Below are 24,295 nucleotides of genomic sequence, written 5' to 3'. Positions count from 1 at the left end.
AAGTTGTATGCGGCTTTCATGGATTTGGAGAAAGCATATGACAGGGTGGATAGACAAGGATTGTGGAAAGTGTTAAGAATATATGGAGTAGATGGGAAGTTGTTGAATGCTGTGAAGAGTATGTACGATGGTGCAAAGGCTGCAGTGCGTGTGGATGGTGAACTGAGTGAATTTTTCTCTTTGAAAGTTGGTTTGAAACAGGGATGTGTCATGTCTCCATGGTTGTTCAATCTGTACATGGATGGGGTAATAAAAGAGGTACAAGGTAGGGTAGTGGATGTTGGAGTGGCCCTGGTGAGAGAGGATAGTGTTTGGAAACTCCCTGTACTGTTGTTTGCAGATGATACTGTGTTGTTGAGTGAAGACCAAGGGGAGCTGCAAGGCTTGGTGGATGAGTTTGAGAGAGTGTGTAAGAAACGGAATCTAAAGGTGAATGTAGGGAAGAGTAAAGTGATGGTCTTTGAGAGAGGTGAAGTTAGTGAATGTACAGCGAGGTTGGATGGTGAGGAATTGGAAAATGTGAGTACGTTTAAGTACTTGGGTAATGTGATGAGTAAGGATGGAGGTTTGGAGGGTGAAGTGCTTGAAAGGGTACAGCAGGGAAGAAAGGTTGCTGGTTCTTTGAAAGCAGTGATAAGAAACAGGGAAGTGAGCATGGAAGTGAAAAAGTTACTACATGACAGTATTGTGATACCAACTCTAACGTACGGAAGTGAAGCTTGGACATTGTTGGAAGGACACAAGTCAAGAGTGAGAGCAGTGGAAATGAGTTATTTAAGAGGAGCCTGTGGAGTCACGTGGAGAGACAGGCTGACGAATGAGGATATAAAGGAGCGTTGTGGTGTGGATGTGGATGTGATAGGAAGCGTTATGAGGAACACACTGAGGTGGTTTGGCCATGTGGAGAGGATGGAGGGTGAAAGACTGAAGAAGAGAGTGTATGTGAGTGAGGCGGAGGGGGGAAGAGGGAAGGGGAGGCCGAGGATGAGATGGAGGGATGGGGTGGAGAGGTATATGAGAGTGGGGGGTGTGAGTTGGGAGCAGGGCAGTGAAATGGCAGGGGACAGGGCGACTTGGAGGCGATTTGTTTGTGGCCACCCCAAACGGGATTGAGGCGTCTGGCAATAGATCGAGATAGATAGATAGATATATATTTATATATCTATATCTATATCTATCTATCTATCTCTATCTATATATATATTTATATATATCTCTCTATATATATATATATATATATATATATATATGTATATGTATATCTATATATATCTATATATCTATATCTATCTATCTATCTATATATTTATATCTATATCTATATCTATATATATGTATATCTATATATCTATATCTATCTATCTATCTATATATCTATATCTATATCTATCTATCTATATATCTATCTATCTCTCTCTCTCTCTCTCTCTCTCTCTCTCTCTCTCTCTCTCTCTCTCTCTCTCTCTCTATATATATATATATATATATATATATATATATATATATATATATATATATATATCCATATGTGTGTGTGTGTGTATCACTGAAAGTCTAAACTTTATATATATATATATAAATATATATATATATATATATATATATATATATATATATATATATATATATATATATATATATATATATATATATATATATATATATATATATATATATATATATATATATATATATATATATATATATATATATATATATATGTATATATATATATTCATCCATCCATCATCCAATCCTACATTGCCCCATGAGGAACGTAGGAGCCCTGGGCTAGGCAGTTGGTCCCGACATTTAAGATGAGAATGACTAGCCTCACTCATTGCTGAGTGGCATTACTTGAACAATCAACCCCAACTACCCCTTGGATAAAAACCTTCACCGGCTCAATCCGATTGGAGTGCAATAATTACCCACTAAACCACCAGGCGCCAAAATTTGGTTATATGGTTACCACCCAGCGTAGTACATGGTTTCCTGGTGTTCAGAAAACCATTTGGCTTGTCACTCAGTGTAGAGTCACCCACAGGCAGAAGGAAGAGGAAAGAATGAAGGAAAGAAAGACAGAAGAGGAAGTGTAAAGTCACCCGTAGGCAGAAGGACCAGGAAAGAATGAAGCAAAGAAAGACAGAAAAGAATGGAAGGAAAGAAGGATGGAGGAGGGGAAAGGGCAGACACCCAGCAGAAGCACTACATAGAGTGAGTGGATGGTGAACGCCCCCACCCACGACTACAAATATTTATATATATCTATAGATATATATATATATATATATATATATATATATATATATACACAGTATACTGTATATACACAGTGGGTACCCAAGTTCAGCATAATGCGAGTCTAACGAATCGCAGTTTTAGCGGAGACTGCTAAAATATTCTCCTCTCATCATTAGTGGACTCCTCTCTCGTGTTTAGTGCTATTTTGCTGGCTACAACCATCGGAACGCGGTGCTCATTTGTTCTGCTGCCATATTTACGACATCACTGAGCTGGAACAGATAGTTTCCAAATGTTTCTAATCTTTGCATATTCCAAGAAATCACATAATATAATCTTGTATCTGGTTAAAAGGTGGTAGGTGGTGGCGACCATCATCCACTCACTTGATCTAGTGCTGCCTACTTCTTCCTTAGCCTTTATCATTCTTTTTCTGTGCCTCCCCTCCTCTCTTCCTATTTCTCGCATCTTTCCTGTCACTTCTTATTGCTTTTCTTTCCTTTACAGGTGGCTTTACATTGAGTGACAAGCCAAATGGTTTCCTGTAAGCCAAGAAACCATTTACAACGCTGGGTGGTAACCATATAACCAAACCATACGTGATCCCTACGTGTGAACAAGTGGGTTGGTGGAGGGTTAGTGCCCCTCCCCTTAAAACAAATAACTCAAAGTCAAATGGCCACCCCTTAAGGGATTATGGTGTCTGGCAATAGATAGATAGATAGATAGATCTGGTTAAAAAAATAGAAACATTTTCTTTAGCTTTCATGTGGTAAAATTAGAAATAGCAAATACAGTCATTACTCGTTTTACGATGTTTCGGTTTACGATATTTTGCAAGAATGATGACAAAAAAGTTCCACGCCAATATTCGATTTACAATAAATTTCCCGCTATAACGATATTGCCATCGGAAAGCGCCAGGCACACGCAAGATGACCGTCGATGTCTCAGGCAAGATGGCGGCCCCAGCGTGAAGGCACTGTTATGGTTCAGGTCCTGCCACCCCTTCAAAGCCCTGTCTTTTCAACTAGCTCATGTGTGCCCCACTGTTATCGTCACCTCCCAGCCAAACATCGTACTACAGTACTGTGGATTTGTGTGCCCAGTGGAAAGGTCGGTGTCACTGTAGGCCCCAGTGCTATGGTTGGTGCAGGTATGGGTCCCAGTGCTAAGGTTGGTGTAGGTATGAATCCCAGTGCTAAGGTTGGTGCAGGTATGGGCCGGATTCCCCTCCCCCTGACCTGTTCCTGTCTGACTCAGAGGCTGACCACTAGTGCCTGTAAGCACAGGCTGTCCCCCAGCCTTGGGGGGGACATCTTGGAGACGACTTGGACCAACACAGGAAGGAATGAAGGTGGGTTGTCATTTATGGTTCAGTCTTGGTCAGGTGACTTTGGGAAGTTGAGTTGACGTAACCCCCTCTTTTATAATGGGTTTCAATGTACCGATTTACGATAAAATCGGTTTACGATAAGGTATGGCCTGATGTAACCCGATCGTAAAACGAGTAATTACTGATATTGAACATGAAAAAAAAAAAAGGACTTGGCAAACCTGTAAACAGCTTCAAGAATGTTCGGTGGCCTTCACCTCCCTCCGGCTCAAACGCACGTGTGGCGGTTAAGGACGAACAACAAACAGCAGCGCTGTATTCCGTATTGAAGTGTGGGACAATGTCGGGAACAGCAACTAATTGTGCTATGCTCAGTAGTGGTTGGAAAGCTATCTCAGGCAAGGGAAGTAGGCCGGAAAGAGTAGGGAGAAAAAAATGAGTATGAAAGAGAAAGGTGAAGTTTTGGATAAACTTGATTCGGGGTTAGGCCCAAGTGTGGTTGGAAAATTGTTAAAGATCAGTGAATCTACAGACAGAAGCATAAGGTTGAAGCGTGATGCAATAAGATCGTATCTCAGAGTTGCACTTGGCAGCTTAGTGATCACAGTGGCACATATTGTACACCCAAGCAGCAAGCTGATGGTCACAACAGAACATTATCTAAGGAGGTATACTGACCACAAAAGTGAACATGGAGTGTGTGTTTCCTCAGGCCAGGCAAGGCGGAAGGCAAAAGAAATTTACAAAGCTGTTGCACGCAAGTTAAACATTAATAACCCACCGCCGTTCAGTGCAAATGTTGGTTGGTTTGCCCGCTTCAAAAAATGGCATTCGCTCAAAAATGCTCATGCACTTGGAGAAGCTGCAGAGGCAGGCACAACAGCAGCGGAAGAATTTACTGGTGTGCTGAAGCACATCATTGATGACAGTGGGTACAACCTTCGGCAAGTGTTTAACGCAGATGAAACTTGCTTTTATTGGAAACAAAAACCCATATCAACCATAGAAAGCTAACAAAAATTAAAAAAAAGCTCAAGGGACATAAGCCTAATAAACAGTGATTCAGCATGCTCTTTGCTGTTAATGCAGCTGGAGCTTGCAAAATGAAATCCCTCATCATCTACAACACAGCGTGTCCTGTCCCCTACCGCAACTCCAGCATGAAAAAATTGTGCATTGGGCGGCTAACAAAAAAGGGATGGATGACCTCAGCAACGTGCATGGACTGGTTTGACATGTTCATCCCTGAAGGAGAGACCTACTGCAAACGCAACAGCTTTGCATTCAAGTTGCTGTTGTTGCTTGATAACACTTCAGTTCATCCACACTTTCTCAAGGGACGCCATCCAAATTGTGAAGTTGTATTTCTCCCTCCAAACACAACCTCTGTTCTTCAACCTCTAGATCAAGAGATAATCGCTAACGTCAAGCTGGAATTTTACCGTAGGGCCTGTGACTGAATTAAGGCAGCACTGGACAGGGACGAGGTAAGTTACAGTAGTTATTTTCATTAACCCTTAGCTGCCGGGGGGTTCCCAACCGCTGCTCGCTCCTCCCTACAGGCGATTTCTGAGATTTTGGAAAAAATACCTGTACTTCAAACCCTTATATCTGACAAACTATAATAGCTAGAGAATTCGATGAAAGTTCATAAGACTTACCAACTCTTCCTCTTTCTAATGAAGGTATCTCGAGGTCTCTAGGTGGTCTCGTCGTTGAGTAAGGATGAGTTGAAGACAAGTGTTTTTTTCATGTTTTGGCACGTGGCTCCAAGCGTGCACCACTAGCAATGGCTTGGGCCGGCCGGCTAGCATTTGGCAGCACTGACTGAAGTAGTGATTGTAACACTGCCCGTGCGTCCTTGGAATGCGGAATATTCCACTCATTTGTTCTGCTCCTCCATACTCACTGCCGTGAAAATGAGTCATCATCCAGTTCATGTGGCTCACCCAAGGATAAACCGCCCACACCACCATGCCGCTATGCCTTGTAGGTGTGTGGGAAAGGAAATATTTCGTCGTTTTTCTGTACTCACTTCTTCCGTAAATAATCATATTCCTCCTTTACTAAGACACTTGGAACTGCAATTTACATCACGATTACGGGTAATTGCACTTTGACAAGTAAATACTGTTGCTCTTTCACGCATGATCGTAGAGTATGAGGTAATTATTTGTACCGTAAATCAGATATTTTGTACTAATCAGGGTTATAGTGAAGATCATATAAATGTTTTACACAACTAACATTATTTGTACTTCACATCACAGATACACTGATACTCATATTTGGCACAATCCCCCTGAGTATTGAGTGAAATAATTTAGGTATAGCGAAGCAGATGTTGTTTATTGTGGCCCTCTCACAAGTGGTTTTCTTTCAGATAACAGGAAGGGAAACTCAAGTTATATCCAATAATTTTCTAACCAATATCCAATAAACAATATCAACTCCTGTATTGCACTTACTATAAATCACTTATATGCACTTGTAGAACTTATAAAATACTTATATCTTAGCACTTTCTATAATTCACTTCTAATATCACACATTTCACGCATTTATGAAAATACACAAACTTCTGCACTGCTATACACTATTTACACTTCCCCAAACACATGGTCAGTACTCATACCACTCCCGAAGGGCCTGGTTGTGGAGATTCTGCCCTTGAAGTGGTAGGCTGAGGTGTGGGAGAGCGTTGGAGGAAGATACGTCAGGAAGCAGGCGGCGAGAGTGTGGGGGAAACGGCTCTGCGGATTTTTTTTCCACAGATGACCGCCAGGTTCGCAATCACTTCCCCGGTGTCCTGGGTCATCTTGCGCCTCCTCATCGCCAAAATCATCACTCTCGTAGACTGTCCCTTCCTCCTGGAGAAGTCGGAGAGCCCTCTCTGACGTCGGAGGCCGAGTAGAGGTTGGAGGGCGAGAGAGCTCGCTCTCTACGTCGTAGCTTTTTTCTCCTCAGAGGACGTACTCTAGCTGAGTGTACGGGAGGAGACAGTATCCTCAAGGGCACGTCCTATGGCACTATCACTAAGCCCTTCACCTGGCACTAGGGGCTGAATTTTCACGGGGATTTATGAGGCAATCGGCCCTTCATGCGGTGGGAAGGACTCGGACGATGTCAAGGAAGATGGCATGGCTGCTCTTGCTACCACTTCCAAGCACAAACTGAGCCGTGCAACTCCAGGGTACCTGGGGATCCTACCTACCCCGTAGGTATCACAGCAAATGGTCCTGCGCTCAAACAGTGGTGGGAAGGTGAGTGCATTATATCAAGTCAACCAGCAGCCCTCCACACCCTGAATCCTGTCGTGCGTACACGTCAGCCGGCGGATAGAGGTTAAAAAAGAAAAATCCTTATAAACCTATTTTTCTTCAACTTCATTTGGACAGTTTTCTTCATCATCGTTGACTATGGTATAAAAATGTTACGACTAAAGTAACTCAGTACGTTCATTAATGTTAGGAAACAGTTCTCAGTGTTTGCCGTAATGGAAAGTGGTGTATGACATGTTTCGTAAAACCAAGGATAACAGAAAGGAAAAAAGTTTTTCCATATAAATTTGCGGATTCTCCAACAAGCTGAAGATGAGGTGGAGCCAGAACCAGCAACCGGCACTTCGGACAATCAAGACACATATTATGACCATCTGGAATCAAACGGCCAACACCACTCTGCCAGCACTGCAAATGAACAGCTGGTGACTCGTGCAGCACCGTTGCCAAATAGAGATGCCCCGGAAGAAAAAATGAAGATATTTTTCAGTCGCTTCAAGATCAAACAAGGAGTCGATCTGATGGTGGAAGTTCTCCCTGGAGTAGACATCATGGCAATAGTGGGTGGAGGGAAGAACTGTGAGAGGCAGAGTGCTGTGGTGGCAGTTACAGCTGTTGATGAAAGAGCCAGGACAATAAGAGTTGGTGGTTTCAATTAGGTGGAGGCTGCTGACATACTGTAGAAGAACTGGTTGGCCAGACAGTTTTAAATAAGAATGTGGAAGATATGATAGAAGATCAGAAAGCTGAGGGAAAAAGAGGAGAACGAACAAAGACTGGAACAATCACAAGGTGAGCCAACCACTCATCAGCTGACCGAGATTTTGGCAATTGCTGAGAGATACAAACAGGCAGTCACCGAATGTGATCTCGATCTTGGACGGCGTGAAGCCCGTATTGAATTTATCAAGAAAAGCACTGCTGCATAGGAAGAACTGCCCAGGAAAAGAATAAATTCCAGACACCAAGCATTAATCACACGGTACACTGCACGCAAGGTACAAGCTACACCTCCAGTTCCCGTCCAGGATCCAGCTCCTGCCAGTGAAGAAAATCAGGAGGAGGAATCACTGTTCCTTGACGATGACCCTGAAGATATGGGTAATGATTTCGAAGGATTTGCTCTAAGAGATCCTTCACCAGGTGCTGAATGATAAACACTCGGCAGGATGGGGGAAGAGTCGGGTGAGCCGAGTCGGAATGGTTGCCTCTGATTTTGTCCGTAAGAATATAAATTATTTTTAATTACTGATGAGTTTTATTGTGCTCAGGCCTTGCTTAAATTTGAATGTGTTATGAATAAATTATTTATAGTGGCATTTGAGAAAAGATAAAAAGCAAATGGAACAGAGTTGGAAAGAACTGGTGGAGTGAAGCATGATGGTGGACATGTCGCTTTTAATGAATGAAAATATCTTCTTGTGTGTTACATAAAACTTGCTAAAATTACACTATACTGTGTTGAGCAACAGACTGCTTGTATTGTAGTTATATATGAGATAATAACTTAAACTAAGAGGTCAGTATAAGTGGATACTGCCGCAAGTCAAAAGGAACACTGCTATTTACATGTAAACATCTATCACGAGTTCGGCAATAATCGAGTTCGGCGTGGTGCAGCTAGAACAAAGCAAACGCAAAACTGGGGTACCCACTGTGTATCTATCTATCTATCTAATTATCTATCTATCTATATATATGTATATATATATATATATATATATATATATATATATATATATATATAGATAGATAGATAGATAGATAGATAGATATAGATATATAGATATATAGATAGATAGATATAGATAGATAGATAGATAGATAGATATGTATATATTATATCTATCTATCTAGCTATCTATCTATATCTATATCTATCTATCTATATATATATATATATATATATATATATATATATATATATATATATATATATATATATATATATATATATATATATATATATTATATAAATGTATTATATATATATATATATATAGAGAGAGAGAGAGAGAGAGAGAGAGAGAGAGAGAGAGAGAGAGATAATCTATCTATCTATCTATCTATCTATCTATCTATCTATCTATATATATATATATATATATATATATATATATATATATATATATATATATATATATATATATATATATATATATATATATATATATATATATATATATATATATATATATATATATATATATATATATATATATATATATATATATATATATATATATATATATATATATATATATATATATATATATATATATATGTATATATATAGATGTATAGATATATTATATCTATCTCTCTATCTATCTGTATATACAGTATATATATATATATATATATATATATATATATATATATATATATATATATATATATATATATATATATATATATATATATATATATATATATATATATATATATATATATATATATATATATATATGTATGACCAAAGTCTCATCTTTTATATACAAATCACCAAAATATCATCTGGTCTAGAGAGAGAGAAAGAGAGAGAGTTACAGATATGCTACATTGTAGGAATATGTACCGCCACATCATTTCATTCATGTGTCAAAATCTCACAATAACTTCTTTCCCCTCCCCAGCGCTAACTCAGTGCAGGAAACCAAGGACGATGAAGTTTTGCCAGTCTCAGCTGGAGACTTGCAGCCAGGTAACATAATTCACGAGTTTCATTTTGTTTTACCATATTTATTACACCTGTTAATAGCTTGGCAACCTGGAACTGTGCATGAACTTTCCCAGGTTGTTATGCTACTTATTTTGTACATTTACCGTCACTCAAACATCACGCATTCCCTCTCTGAATAGAGTAAATCTTTATGCCCTTTTTCACTTTAAAATTTCGTCGTCAATTTTTGTATACTACGTGGCGTTCTTTCTCACCTTTTCCTGACCTTTTGGCTGGAGGGTTTGGTGGGGGGAGGATCCTTCTTCTTTCCTATCCCTGTTTTATTCTAATAGTTTGGTCACATTCATGTAGGAGCTGCCTAGCATGAGCCAACTGGCGTAGCAGTTATCTTCTCTTCTTATGATCTTATCATCTTACATATAAAACGAGAAGAGCTATTCCACCCAGACCCATCCTGCGAGACCTATGGTGACGGTAAACTAATGAGTCCTAATAATTTATTCATGTAATTTTTTAACCATGTTCCCATTAGTATCGTAATGAGATAAGGCTACATCCGTCTGATTAGGAAAGAAGGCGATATCTGCAAAGTTCTGTGGGCGGTATTTTCGTGCAGTCAGGAAGCTTACTGACACCTTTTTCTTACTTTCCTTATTTATTGCCATTTTGGTCTATGGGGAGGTGGCTGTGTTAGGGTGCATCAAGACTGTCAGTGGGAAGGTAATTGCGAGCCAGAGCGGGTTGAGGCAGGAGGTTTTAGACAACAATTACTCATACACTTGGCCGCACGTGTACACTTATTCATCCGGTCATAGCAATGTCAGATTGAGTGCCTCGAGAAAATGATCTGCAATGTTGAACCATTGCCATCCTCTCAACCAGATTAAGGTATTATGGTTGGTTAACATTAGGTTAGACCTAAGATAGTTAGGTATAGATTGGTTTAATGTCAAAACATGGTTATTCTTATTGTTTTATGGTTTGATTACCCGAATTCTTTCATCTACGCCTAAGCGAAGGTGCGATGGTGCCGAATTATTTCTCGCTGAACTCTCTTCGATGTTGTCAATATGACTGGATGACTAAGTACACCAAACAAAAACAAGCCAGCCGACTGCCATTGGTTGTGAGCAGGCACCAGCGTGAGCCAGCCTGAGTTCGGGCAAGAAGAGTTGACAGTTAACTTGAACTTTCGTGGGCAGGATTGATAAAGAGCAGATTAACATTAATGTTCCACTAACATCATCTGTATGGGAGGCATACCAGATGATGTGCAGTGACAGGGCATTTAATGCACTGCAGTGGAAGAGGACTAAATGAATAAAATGTGTCTATAGTCAGTTTCAGGGAGTCTGATGCAATGATTTTTGCTGGCTGAAGACTTCTGGAATAGGTAACACTGCGCATATGCTCTCGGGCGACGATTGGTCAATTCCCAATTTGGTTGAACGTGCACCAAGTTGACTTTGTATACCAACCAAAACCCTCATTTATTTTGTAAGATACTGGATTATGCAGGTACAGATTAAAGCAATGATATATTTAATGATAAACATGTGCCTTTAAAATTATTAGAGACAAATCTGAACGACATTGATAACAAAACTAAGTAAAGTCTCAACTGGATGCATACAGAGACTGTTAGCGACTGCAGCGGGAATTCAGACGTTCATAGCAAGGTGGTTCTGAGGTCCTATGAAGGCTCAAATATTTTTCCCATTACCACTACACAGTGTCACAGTCTACAGTCTACACCAGTGGTTCTTAACCTTTTTTGAGTCAGGGACCCCTTCGAGAATCTGGTGAACGCTATGAACCACTTCCCTACAAAAATGCACATAAGCACAAATGCAGCATTTTGCATGCAATGAATTTACATTATTTTATTGAAAACTACCTCACGCAGTCTATCACACAGTATAAAACAGTCTTTACAAAGAATTATGTTTATCACTCTTTTTCATGCAAAAACTAATGGCCACGGGAAAAAATGAAATTCATCAGACTTGAGCAAATTAAACAAAACAAAACTTTAAGTCTGCTCAAAAGTTCATTTCAGTGAGAGGGTTTTTGTTGCTGTTTGGCTTGAATAAGATGAAATTGTGGAGTGGTCTTTGACAAGGCAACACGCATGTCATCATTGACATCCAGTTGATTTCGACTTTTTATTTTGATAGAAACAAGCGCTGAAATCCCTGACTCACAAAGGTATGTAGTTGCAAACGGAATCAGAGCACCCATAGCTCGCTTTCACCAGATGAGGGTAGGCTTGTGTCAACAAACACCAGAATTCTTCAAGATTCGATTTTTTTTTTTTTTTTTTAGTTGATGCCAAACGGCATCATGCAATCTCGCTAAATTGTTCTCAATTATTCTGACCTTCACAGACCCCCTGTAGCCCATCCATGGACCCCCAAGGGGTCCATGGACCCGTGGTTAAGAACCCCTGGTCTACACCATGCCCTTCATTACCTCACCCACTAATATAGAACCTAACCATAGAAGAACATAAGAGAGTATGGATCAGTTGGGTCAAGGATTGTGTGGGTAAGACTGAAAGTTGGAAAACAAATGTGGGCGATTGTGTGCGTATATGCGCCAATGCAAGATCGTGCAAGCAGAGTGAGAGAAGAGTTCTGGACAAAATTAATGTGGAAGTGTGCATGGAAAACTTTGGAAGGAATGAGAGAGTGTTTTTGCTCGGTGATATGAATGGTAAAGTAGGGAACGTGAAGGAGGATGGAATAGTTGGTGAGTGGGGTGTGCCTCCTGAGATAGATGGGAATGGCAGTGCATTAGTGGACACTTGTGCCGGGAGAGGGTTGGTGATAGCCAGTACCCTCTTCAGGCACAAAATGATCCACAGGTATACATGGCGAATGATGAGAAGAGTGGGTGGTGAACTGAATGAAAGGAAGGCAATGATTGATTATGTGTGTGTGTGGATGGAAGGATGCGAAGATGTGTAATGGATGCAAGAGCTTATGGAAGTTAGGGGAGTGGACTTTCTGAACACTACTTGGTGGTGGCCAGTATCAAGATCCAAGCCAGATGGAGAAATAGAAGAAGGGAAGGACGGGAAGAAGGAGTAGTTGCAAGGAGAGTGGAAAGGTTACAAGAGGATGAGAAAATGGCAGAATATAAGAGAAAAGTATCGGAACGATTGGGTATATATGAATTGGAGCAGATGGGGACGTGGAAGGTGTGTGCAGGATATTCACAGAAGAAATATGTGCAGCATGTGATGTGGTGTGTGGAAGGAAGAGAAGACGAAGGGGGGTGCAAGAAACAGCGTGGTAGAATGACGAGGTGAGACAGGCTGTGGCACAAAAGAAGAAAGCATACAATGAATGGATGAGAAATAGGGGCGTGGAAGAAGTTGAGAGGCGGAAGAGAGAGTTATATGTAGAATGGAAGAGAGAAGTGAAAAGAGAGTGGATGAGGAATTTGGAAGGAATTTAAGTGTAAAATGGAGGGACTGTAAGAAAATGTTCTGGAAAGAGGTGAAGAGAGTAGGACAGGGTGACAGTGAAGTTAGCAGGGGAGTGAAAGATAAAAATGGTGGATTACTAGTTGAGAAGGGAGATAAAGTGAGCAGATGGAGAGAACACTTTACGGAATTGTTGAACAAAGAGGATGGAAGGAATGCGAGTATAAGTGGCTGGGGAATGGCTGGGAGAAGGAGGGAGGTGAGAAGACAGGAAGAAATCAGTAGCATAAAAGTTGTGGAAGCAATGAAGAAAGTCAAATTGGGGAAAGCCCCAGGAATTGATGGAGTGTGTGGTGAAATGCTGAAGCATGGGGTAGAGATAGTAGTAGAATGGATGTGGAAGATGTGCAGAGTGGCCTGGGAGGAAGGTAGAGTCCCGGGGGATTGGAAGTCAGCTAAAATTATTCCCTTGTACAAATGAAAAGGGGGAAAAAGAAGTGTGTGGTAATAATAGGGGCATTCGTCTTCTTAGTGTAATAGGAAAAGTGTATGGTTGGATACTTTGACAGAGTTAGAGAAAGAACAGAGGAATTAGTTGGAGAAGAAAAGGGAGGCTTTAGGAAGGGGAAAGGTTGTGTAGATCAGATATTCATTCTTAGACCTTTAGTGGAAAAGTTTCTAGAGAAGGGAAAGATGTTGTATGCGGCTTTCATGGATTTGGAGAAAGTGTATGACAGGGTGGATAGACAGGATTGTGGAAAGTATTAAGAATATATTGAGTAGATGTGAAGTTCTTGAATGCTGTGAAGAGTATGTATGATGGTGCTAAGGCTGCAGTGCGTGTGGATGGTGAACTGAGTGAATTCTTCTCTTTGAAGGTTGTGTTGAAACAGGGATGTGTCATGTCTTCATGGTTGTTCAATCTGTACATGGATGGGGAAATAAAAGAGGTACAAGGTAGGGCAGTGGATGTTGGAGTGGCCCTGGTGAGAGAGGGTAGTGTTTGGAAAATCCCTGTACTGTTGTTTGCAGATGATACTGTTTTGTTGAGTGAAGACGAAGGGGAGCTGCAAGGCTTAGTGGATGAGTTTGGGAGAGCGTGTAAGAAACGGAATCTAATGGTGAATGCAGGGAAGAGTAAATTAATGGTCTTTGAGAGAGGTGAAGTCACTGAATGTACAGTGAGGTTGGATGGTGAGGAATTGGAAAATGTGAGTACGTTTAAGTACTTGGGTAGTGTGATGAGTAAGGGTGGAAGTTTGGAGGTGAAGTGCCTGTAAGGGTACAACAAGGAAGAAAGGTTGCTACTTCCTTGAATGCAATGATAAATAACTGGGAAGTGAGCGTGGAAGTGAAAAAGTTACTGCATGACATATTATGATACCAACTCTAACGTATGGAAGTGACGCTTGGACGTTGTTGGAAGGACAAAAGTCAAGAGTGAGAGCAGTGGAAATGAGTTACTTAAGAGGAGCCCGTGGAGTCACATAGAGAGACAGGCTGACAAATTAGGATATGAAGGAGCTTTGTGATGTGTATATGGATGTGATAGGAATCATTTGGAGGAACACACTGAGGTGGTTTGGCCATGTGGAGAGGATGGAGGGTGAGAGACTGACGAGGAGAGTGTATGTGACTGAGGTGGAGGGGGGGGGAGCGAGGGAGAGGCCGAGGATGAGATGGAGGGGGGGGGGGAGAGCGAGGGAGAGGCCGAGGATGAGATGGAGGGATGGGGTGGAGAGGTATGTAAGAGAGGGGGGTGTGAGTTGGGAGCAGGGCAGTGAAATGACAGGGGACATGGCGACGTGGAGACGATTTGTTTGTGGCCATCCCGTACAGGATTGAGGCGCCTGGCAATAGATAGATAGACAGACCCTTGATTCGCTTAGCTTTTTTTTTTTCTAATAATTATGATTTGCTTAAGTGTGCGCACACACACACACACACACACACACACACACACACACATCTCACTGGGTGTCAATACATGCTATTCTCAGTATACTGTACATACACATTTTCATTACCTCCTTAGGAAATCGTAGCTTTAAATATCATCATTTATGTTTGTATTCATAGTCAGATTCAATAAAATTATTTCTTACATTAATAAGTTTGATGTTTGATTTTCCTGAACCTGTTCATAGGTATCAAAGCGACAGACAGACAGACAGACACTCTATCCCCAGCCGCCAGCCGCCCTTTCATAGAGCATGATGTATCTGTGTCTTCTCGACAAAGAGAAGCCGGAGAGTTAATGGATTATATCACTGTAGAATAAACCGAGTATTTGTTAATGAGGGAAAAAAACGAAAGTAAGGTAAAAGCAAGCCCCATGAGAAAATAATACTTGAACTATCCTGGTATAATAAAACCGCATGAAGTGTGCACGAAATTAAGCGTAATAAAACGACAATATATACAAAATATATCACATTCTTAGGCCTACTTCAGTCCCTGACTATTGTCTGTATGCATCCAGTTGAGATTTTGTTTGTTATCACTGTCGTTCAGGAGTATCTTTAATAATTTAAAAGGCACATATTTATCATTGAAGATATCATTGTTTTAATTTGTATCTGTATAATCCGATATATTACAAATAAATGAGGATTTTGGTTGGAATACAAAGACACTTTGGTGCACGTCCAAACACGACGGGATCTGACCAATCATCTTCCGAGAGCATCGCGCAGTGTTACCAGTTCCACCAGTCCTCAGCTTGCAAAATCAGTACATCAGACTACCTGAAACTGACTATAGTCAGTTTATTTTTATACATTTACACTAGCTCCTCTGGTGCTAGCCTTTTTGCCGATTAATTTCTATGACAAGGCAAATCAAAATTTACACCATAGTTACGTTCAGAGATAATTAAGATATTATAATTAGCCTGAAAACTGCATCAATAAAATGATAGAGCTACTGCAATGCTCCACTTCTGGGTTATTAAACAAAACTTACGTGCTTTTGCAAGGCACTGATCTTTCATCGGAAAAGAAGTATTCAGAAAATGTCTCAAATTTTTTTCGAATATCTTGTACGGTACCCATTTTCTATTGACTCCGAAAATCACACATTATCTGGATTTCCTTGCACACCACCTACGGGACTAGCTGTTGCACCCTGGTCCTTCTTCAGTTATCAGTTTTATTGTAGGATGAATGCAGATTCAGTGATCTGTACTGCATTATCAAAAATGTCTATGTTTTAATCATAATCTTATATTTTAGTTGTAATTTCAAAAGCAGACTCATACTCATTTGGTTATCTCGATAAGTGGTAATTAAATATCCTTTTGGAGGTTTCAACCCAGTCTAGGATAAGATGTCTCCTTCAGGAAGGCAGTTTGTACTACATCATACTGTTTTCCAGCAACTGTGACATTCTTAAGGATGCGTCTACATGTTTATCTCTTTTTTTATTAGTATTATATTCTTTTAAGCAAAAGGGATCTTGGCACCTGCAGTTGCCGAGGTACCGTTATGACGCTGCCATGGCAACACCCGCCTACTCGCCTCTAGTTCAAACGCTTCAGCCCGCCCAAGCTATTATTGCCCCCCCCCCCCGTCCGCTCGCAGTCAGGACACACACTTATGACCAAATACTTATTATTCTTTGTAACTACTTCCACAGATCCTGAGTAAACTCCACGGTGAGATGGACGACCAGACCTACAAAGCCGTGCTTGACTATCTTTCTGAATGTTCTGAGCTCTTGGACATCCGTATGAATGTAGAAAGCGCCCCTTCAACCCTGGCTGGTAAGTTACAGTAGTTCTCTCTCCTGCTCACCTCCCACTCTCTCTCTCTCTCTCTCTCTCTCTCTCTCTCTCTCTCTCGTTCGACCACCTTAACATGGGGATCTTTTTCGTGTTTTTTCAACGTATCTCCAGTACTTAAGTGGTAGAGGAAGATATTATTATGACTACATACACTCTCTCTCTCTCTCTCTCTCTCTCTCGCAACAGTAATAAAACAAAATCCTTCATTCAGGAGAAAAGGTTGATTAATACCAAAGATCGCCACCCTCCTCACAAACTCTCATGCAGGGTTGTCCAAATATTGCTAACCCATTTCTCGGCTGCTCCGGGGACGGCTCAGTCAGCGATACCATGCAGTGCTTAGCCAGTATCATTTTCCATTTCCCATTACGCCTTTTCTGATTTATATTACCTTTTTCTTTCGTTCTTGAACAGTATCGTTTTTAGTGATTTCAAAGTGGAACCAAAGTCACTGTTCCCCTCACCAGCAGACTGAGCCGTCACCGCAACACATGAGGATTATGATACATTTGTGGATCACCCCGTATATCCCCAAGACAAGAGACATGATATAATAATGTTATTTATTATTATTATTATTATTATTTTATGGTAGGTGGGGGCGCTCACTATCCACTCACTCGATGTAGTGCTGCTCTCGGATGTCTGCTCTTTCCCTTCCTCCATCCTTCTTTCCTTCCATCCTCTTCTGTCTTTCTTTCCTTCATTCTTTCCTCCTTCTTCTGTCTACAGGTGACTTTACACTCCCTCTGTCTTTCTTTCCTTCATTCTTTCCTCTTCCTTCTGCCTGTGTGTGACTCTACACTGAGTGACAAGCCAAATGGTTTCCTGTACACTAGGAAACCATTTACTACGCTGGGTGGTAACCATATAACCAAATTTTTGCGCCTGGTGGTTTAGTGAGTATGGCGCTCCAATCGGACTGAGCCGGTGAGGATTTATATCCAAGGGATGGTTGGGGTTTATTGCTTACGTAATGCCACTAGGGATGAGTGAGGCTGGTCACTCTCATCTTTAATATAAAGACCAATTTGCCTAGCCCCGGGCGCTTATACGCTCCTCATGGGGCAATGTAGGATTGGATAATGGATGGATGGATGGATTATTATTATTATTATTATTATTATTATTATTATTATTATTATTATTATCATTACTATTATTATTCAGTCAGTTTCCGTCTCCGATTTTCATCATATTTGTTGAGGATGTGCAGAACAGAGGATATTTCACTAACTCAGTTTCAGTGACCTTCACCAACTTTTCAAGGTAACAGGTCCAAAAATGTCCAAAAATCACGCATTTTCAGCCTCAGTTTACTCCACAACTAATCTAGTTACATGAACATGGAGGGAAATCCTTGATATAATTCTTTTCTAAACATTCATATGGAAAAAAATCTGAAGGTCATTCATTCTTGACACACAATATTTTGTACACCCCACTTTTCAACACTTTAAAATTGATCTTCCATACAGGAAAAACAACATATAAATGACACTTCTTGGCCCTGGAAGTTTTGTCTGGTGTTGGACAAGGTCTGCCTATTTTTGGTGGCAGTCTGGCCAACGGTTATTGGGTTATTACGAAACAAGAAACTCCAGCAATATTCTCATGGGTGAGAATCAGTAACTCTCTCTGACAGTTAAAGTCTTCTAGTTATTATTAGTATTATTATTGTTTGGGCATATGGAGAGAATGGATAATGAGCGATTGGTGAAAAAGATAACTGGATCTGATGTGAGAGGTGTAAGGCTGAGAGGAAGACCACGAATAGGATGGATGGACAGTGTGAAGAGAGCGCTGGATGCGAGAGGGATGTCTGTTGAGCAAGGAAGAGTGGCTGTGCGTGACAGAAATAAATGGAGAGAAATTGTGAATGAATAAGTGATGACGCAGCCCTGAGGGGATATTCTCCCACATTTGGTCTGATCAGCTAGTCAGGTCAGGTGCGGGTAAGGGGATGGGTCTGTTATGATGTGGCAGGGGTAAACTAGTTCTGCTGTCGGGCCCTGCTGCGGATGTCACTGATTGCATTGCACAGTTGACCCATGTGCTGTGTGGTGCGGTGAGGATCTGTCCGTTCTCCCCTTTGGGGCTAAGATGCGAATGAATGTGTTTGAATGGATGAGTAAATGGGGAGTGTGTCGTCCTGTCTCGGCTACCTCCCTTTCCTTGGGGGAAGCAGCCTAGGTATATAGGTAGATAGATTATTATTATTATTTTTATCATCATCATCATCATCATCATTATTATTATTATGGCCCTTTTCCACTCTGATTTTCATCATACTTGCTGAGGATGTATAACACCATGGCAGTGTTACAGTTCAAAGTTTGGGTGATCTTCACGGACTTTTCAAAGTCACAGGTTCAAAAATGTTCAAAAGTCATGATTTTTCAACCTCAGCTTACTCCAGAACTACTATAGACATGTGAACATAGAAGGAAATCCCGTCATAGAATCATTTTCAAAACGTTTGTATGGACAAAAAATGATGGCCATTCATGCCTGACATTACGGTATTTGGGACACCTCACTTTTCAATTGCTCTTCCATACAGGGAAGAACAAAATATAATGAGTCACGTCTTGTCCCTGCAGGTTTTTTCTGATCCTGAGCTAGGTCTCTACTTTTTGGACTCAGCTTGCTCAACGGTTTTTGAGTTATTACAAAATACGTATATTGTGCCTCTCAACTATATTCCCCTTGACGGAGATCAGTAAATGATTCTGACAGTTGCAGTATTCTGTATTATTATTGCTATTCCATCATTTTTCATCTCTGAATTTCATCATAATTATTGAAGGTTTACAACAACATGATTATGTTACACCGACTGATTTTCAGTGACCTTGACTCAGTTTCAAGATCACTGGCCAAAAAAGTTTCAGTAATTAATAATTTTCAACCTAAATTTACTACAAAACTATTATAGTTACATGAACATGGAAGGAGAACCTGTGATAGAATTATTTTTCAGATATTTGAGTGTAATAGGAAAAGTACATGGTACAATACTAATTCACAGAGTTAAGGCAATAACAGAGGAATTAGTCAGAGAAAAACAGGGAGGATTTAGGAAGGGAAAAGGTTGTGTTGATCAGATATTCATTTTTGTGTCTTTAGTGGGAAAGTACCTAGCGAAGCGAAAAAGTATGGGGCCATCATGGATTTGGAGAAAGCATGTGACAGGGTGGATAGACTAGGAATGTGGAAAATATTAATAATATATGGTGTAAATGGGAAGTTGTTGAATGCCGTGAGGAGTATGTATGTGGAGGCTAAGACTGCAATGCGTGTGGATAGTGAGATGTGTGAATTTTTCAGTCTGGATGTTGGATTGAAACAGGGTTGTGTCATGTCTCTGGTTGATCAATCTGTTTGTGAATGGAGTTATAAATGAGTTACAAGGTAGGGCAGTGGATGTCGGAGCAGCCCTAATGAAAGAGGATAATGTTTGGAAACTTTCAATACTGTTGTTAGCAGATGATATATACTGTATTGTTATGCGTGATATATACTGTATTGTTATGTGAAAATGAGTTTGGGAGAGTGTGTGAGAAACGGAATCTAAAGGTGAATGTAGGGATGAGTAAAATTCCGGTCTTCATGAGAAATGAAGTCACTGAGTGTACTATGAGGTTGGATGATGAGGAAAAGGAAGATGTGATTGCATTTAAGTACTTGAATAGCGTGATGAGTAAATATGGCAGTTTGGAGGGTGAAGCGCTTGAAAATGTAAAACAAGGAAGAAGGGTTGCTTGTTCTCTGAAAGCAGTGATAGGAAAAACAGAAGTCAGCATGGCAGCAAAAAAGTCGCAGCATGACAGTATTGTGATACCAACTCTAACATACAGAAGTGAAGCTTGGACGTTGTTGGAAGGAAACAAGTCAAGAGTGACAGCAGTGGAAATGAGTTATTTAAGAGCATCATGTGGAGTAACATAGAGAGACAGACTGACAAATAAGGAAGTGAAGGAGCATTGTGCTCTGGATGTGGATGTGAAGAAAGCATTACAAGAAGTATATTGAGGTGGTTTGCTATTGTGGAGAGGATGGAGAATGAGAGACTAACGAGGAGAGTGTATGTGAGTGAGATGAAGGGGGGGAGAGGGAGGGGGAGGCCAAGGATGAGATGGTGGAATGGAATGGAGAGGTATATGAGAGAAGGCGGTGTGAACTGGGAGCAGAGCAGCGAAATGGGGGGAGACAGGGCGACTTAGAGGCGAGTTGTTTGTGGCCACCCCTTACGGGATTTAAGTGTCTGGCGATATATAGATGGAGCAGTAGACTGTAGCACCAGTCGAGCAGGGCAGTACTCCCAAGGTGGATGGAAAGCTGATGACAGGGAGAGCTGGAGCTCCCGTTTCATCAGCCCTCGGGACTAGGTCCCGACCATCCCCCTTTGCTGAATTTTTCAGTGTCTCAGTAACACAGAGAGTAGGCCAGCATGCTCTCCAATACAAGTTTCTCTAACTATCAACACCAGACTACATGCACAGTACACAATACACTTCCTTTTCCAAATTTAAAAGAATTCATGGCATCTCCACTCGTGGTCTCGGACTCCCCGGGGGGGGGGGACCATAAATGTCCCCTCCTTCCGCCCATCTCCTGGTGACGACCCGAGCTGCCTGGAACCACTGTCTGACTCTCTTCTTCTTCATTTCCGCAACTTTCGCGGCCTTTCCTCTATCTTTCGCTCTGTTGAGCACCATCTCTCCTTCTCTAAACTTCACCTCTTTTTCTAATTGAGACTCAGCTGTCTGAGGCAACTGACAGCAGACCTTTTTTTGTATCCCCCAACTTTCTCTATACTCATTTCAAAGCCAAAGGTGGCTGTTGTGTATATATATGCAATGACTTATCTTGCTCTCGTGTTCCTGAACTCGTTTCTTCTGAATTCTCTACACTCTGGCTTCGGCTTTCCTGTCATTCTCTAAATATATCTGCACTATTTACTTATCTCCTAATTCTTCAGACTATCAAAATTTCTTTGACTATCTTACTTCTGAAATCTCCATTCTAGGAGATTTCAATGTTCACCACCACCATTGGCTCTTCTCTCCTTTCACTGATCCACCTAGTGAACAAGCCTATACCTTTTCTATCCTTAATGAACTAGTGCAGCTTGTACAGCACCCTACCTGTATCCCTGACCGCCTTGGAGATAGTTCCAACATACTTGACCTTTTCCTTACAACTAATCCTTCTGCTTACACTGTTAATCTTTTCTCTCCATTGGGCTCCTTCGATCACAACCTTATTACTTTAACCTGTCCTGTCACTCCGGTATGGCCTGTGGATCCAAAGAAACGTCGACCGTGGCACTTTGGAGCTGCATATTGGGAGGCCCTCAGGCAGTACTTCTTTGATTTTACCTGGAATGATTATTTTTTCCATGGCCGGAAGCCATCTGCTTGTGCCTTGCGCATTACAGAGGTTATTCTCTCGGGCATGGAAGCATGCATTCCTTTCTCATATCCTCTGACTAATGCACGAAAGCCTTGGTTTAATCACGCATGCTCTAATGCTGTCCGCAACAAGGAGAGGGCCTATAAAAGGTACCAGAGCCATCCCACCCCTGAATCACATCTTTTAGATGTTTTTGTCCGGAATCATGCTAAGTCTGTTTTTTGCTCTGCTAAAAATATTTTCATCCATACTAAATGCTCTCAACTCTCCAACTCGAATTCTTCCCGCTTCTTCTGGCACCTTGCCAAAAACCTTTCTAACAACTTTACCTCATCATCTTTCCCTCCTCTTTTCTACTCTGATGGCTCTGTAGTGCTTTCTTCTACTGATAAAGCAGATCTCTTCACTTAGACTTTCTCCTCCAGTTCCACTTTAGACGATTCCGGTGCTGTTCCTGCATCACTTACCCCCTCTGACTTCCTCATGGCTGACATTAAAATTTCTTCAGCTGATGTGTTCTCGGCCATCACAGACCTCAGTACTAATAAAGCATATGGGCCTGTTGCAGTCCATCCTGTTGTTCTCAATTACAGTGCTTTTGTGCTTACACCCTGCCTAGGCAAACTCTTTCGCCTTTGTCTATCAACTTGAACCCTTCCTTCTTGCTGGAAGTTTACTCTCATTCAGCCAGCCCAAAGAAGGATGACATTCCCAACCCTCTAACTATCGTCCAATTGCTTTAACATCCTGTATATGAAAAGTTTTCGAGTCAATTCTTAATAGAAAAGTTTTAAAACATGTTTCCTGACAACCTTCTTTCTGATCGTCAGTATGGGTTCCATTAGGGACGCTCCACTGGCGATCTTCTCACCTACCTTTCAGGCTCCTGGTTATCCTCCTTTCGGGACTTTGGCGAAAGCTTTGCCATTGCACGTGACATCTCAAAGGCTTTCGATCGAATCTGGCATAGATCTTTAATTTCCAAACTGCCCTCTAACGGTTTCTATCCTTCTATCTGTGCCTTAATCTCTAGCTTCCTTTCTGGTCGTTCTATAGCCGCTGTTGTAGACGGCCATCGTTCTTTTTCTAGATCAACTGTGGTGTTCCTCAGGGCTCTGTTCTATCACCAACTCTCTTCCTTTTATTCATCAATGACCTTCTAAGCTGTACATCTAATCCTATGCACTCATACGCTGATGACTTCACCCTTCACCTTTCCATTCGGTTCCCGCAACGTCCATCTCAGCAGTTACTTCAACAAACAAGGGATGAGGCTATGGCACACCTAATGTCTGACTTGGCTTGTATCTCTGACTGGGATAATAATATTCTGGTTGTTGTTAATGCATCAAAGACTAAGTTTTTACAAATATCAACCCGACAAAATCTTCCACAGGTATACCCACTAATGTTTAATAATACTCAGCTTAATGCTGCATCATCCTTTAACATGCTTGCGGTTTCATTTACTTGGGACTTATCTTGGAAACATCATATTACATCTCTTGTAAAATCTGCTTCCAAGAGATTAGGTGTGCTAAGCCGACTCCGTTCCTTCTTTACCCCTGCACAATTGTTGACTCTATACAGGGGTTTTATCCGCCCCTGTTTAGAGTACAACTCTCATGTGTGGGGAGGCTCCCAACATACAGCTCTTCTCAATAGGGTGGAATTAAAGGCTTTTCGTCTCATTAACTCTCCTCCTCTTACTGACGTCCTTCAACCTCTGTCTCTTCGTTGCAGTGTTGCATCTTTATCTCTTTTCTATCGCTACTTCAATGGTCACTGCTCCTCTGAACTGTCTGCATGCATTCCTCTACCTCTATGACAGGCACGTAGCACCCATCTAGCAGCAAACTCTCATCCCTTTTCTGTCCAACTCTCTAATGCAAGAGTTAATCATAACTCCCAGTCCTTCATTTATGCAACGGGTCAACTCTGGAACTGTCTCCCTCTGTTTGTATTCCCTGCTGCTTATGATCTCCAGTCTTTCAAATGCAATGTGTCCAGGCATCTCGAAATGATCGGATCTTGAATTTGGCTCTCTCTTGTATTTTGTTTTTCTCTTGGAAGGAACAATAATTGCGGTCTCCTTGCCTTTCCTTCTTCGTCCCCCCCA

At 41.1% G+C, this 24,295-nt stretch overlaps 1 protein-coding gene across 1 annotated transcript in view; it reads left to right on the top strand.

Annotated features, from left to right (window-relative positions):
- Positions 1–24,295, top strand: part of LOC145395435 (uncharacterized) — a 310,749-nt gene that overhangs the window by 271,723 nt on the left and 14,731 nt on the right. The window contains exon 4 of the mRNA XM_080269034.1: positions 16,611–16,737. Coding sequence (XP_080125160.1) covers positions 16,611–16,737 — 127 coding nt within the window. The remainder of the gene's footprint in view (positions 1–16,610; positions 16,738–24,295) is intronic.

This window comes from Coenobita brevimanus, chromosome 31 (genome assembly GCF_032717465.1).
Source record: "Coenobita brevimanus isolate Jiangsu-jjx chromosome 31, ASM3271746v2, whole genome shotgun sequence".
Taxonomy (NCBI): domain Eukaryota; kingdom Metazoa; phylum Arthropoda; class Malacostraca; order Decapoda; family Coenobitidae; genus Coenobita; species Coenobita brevimanus.
Note: the sequence above shows the minus strand (reverse complement) of the source record. Positions and strands in the feature narration are given on the sequence as shown.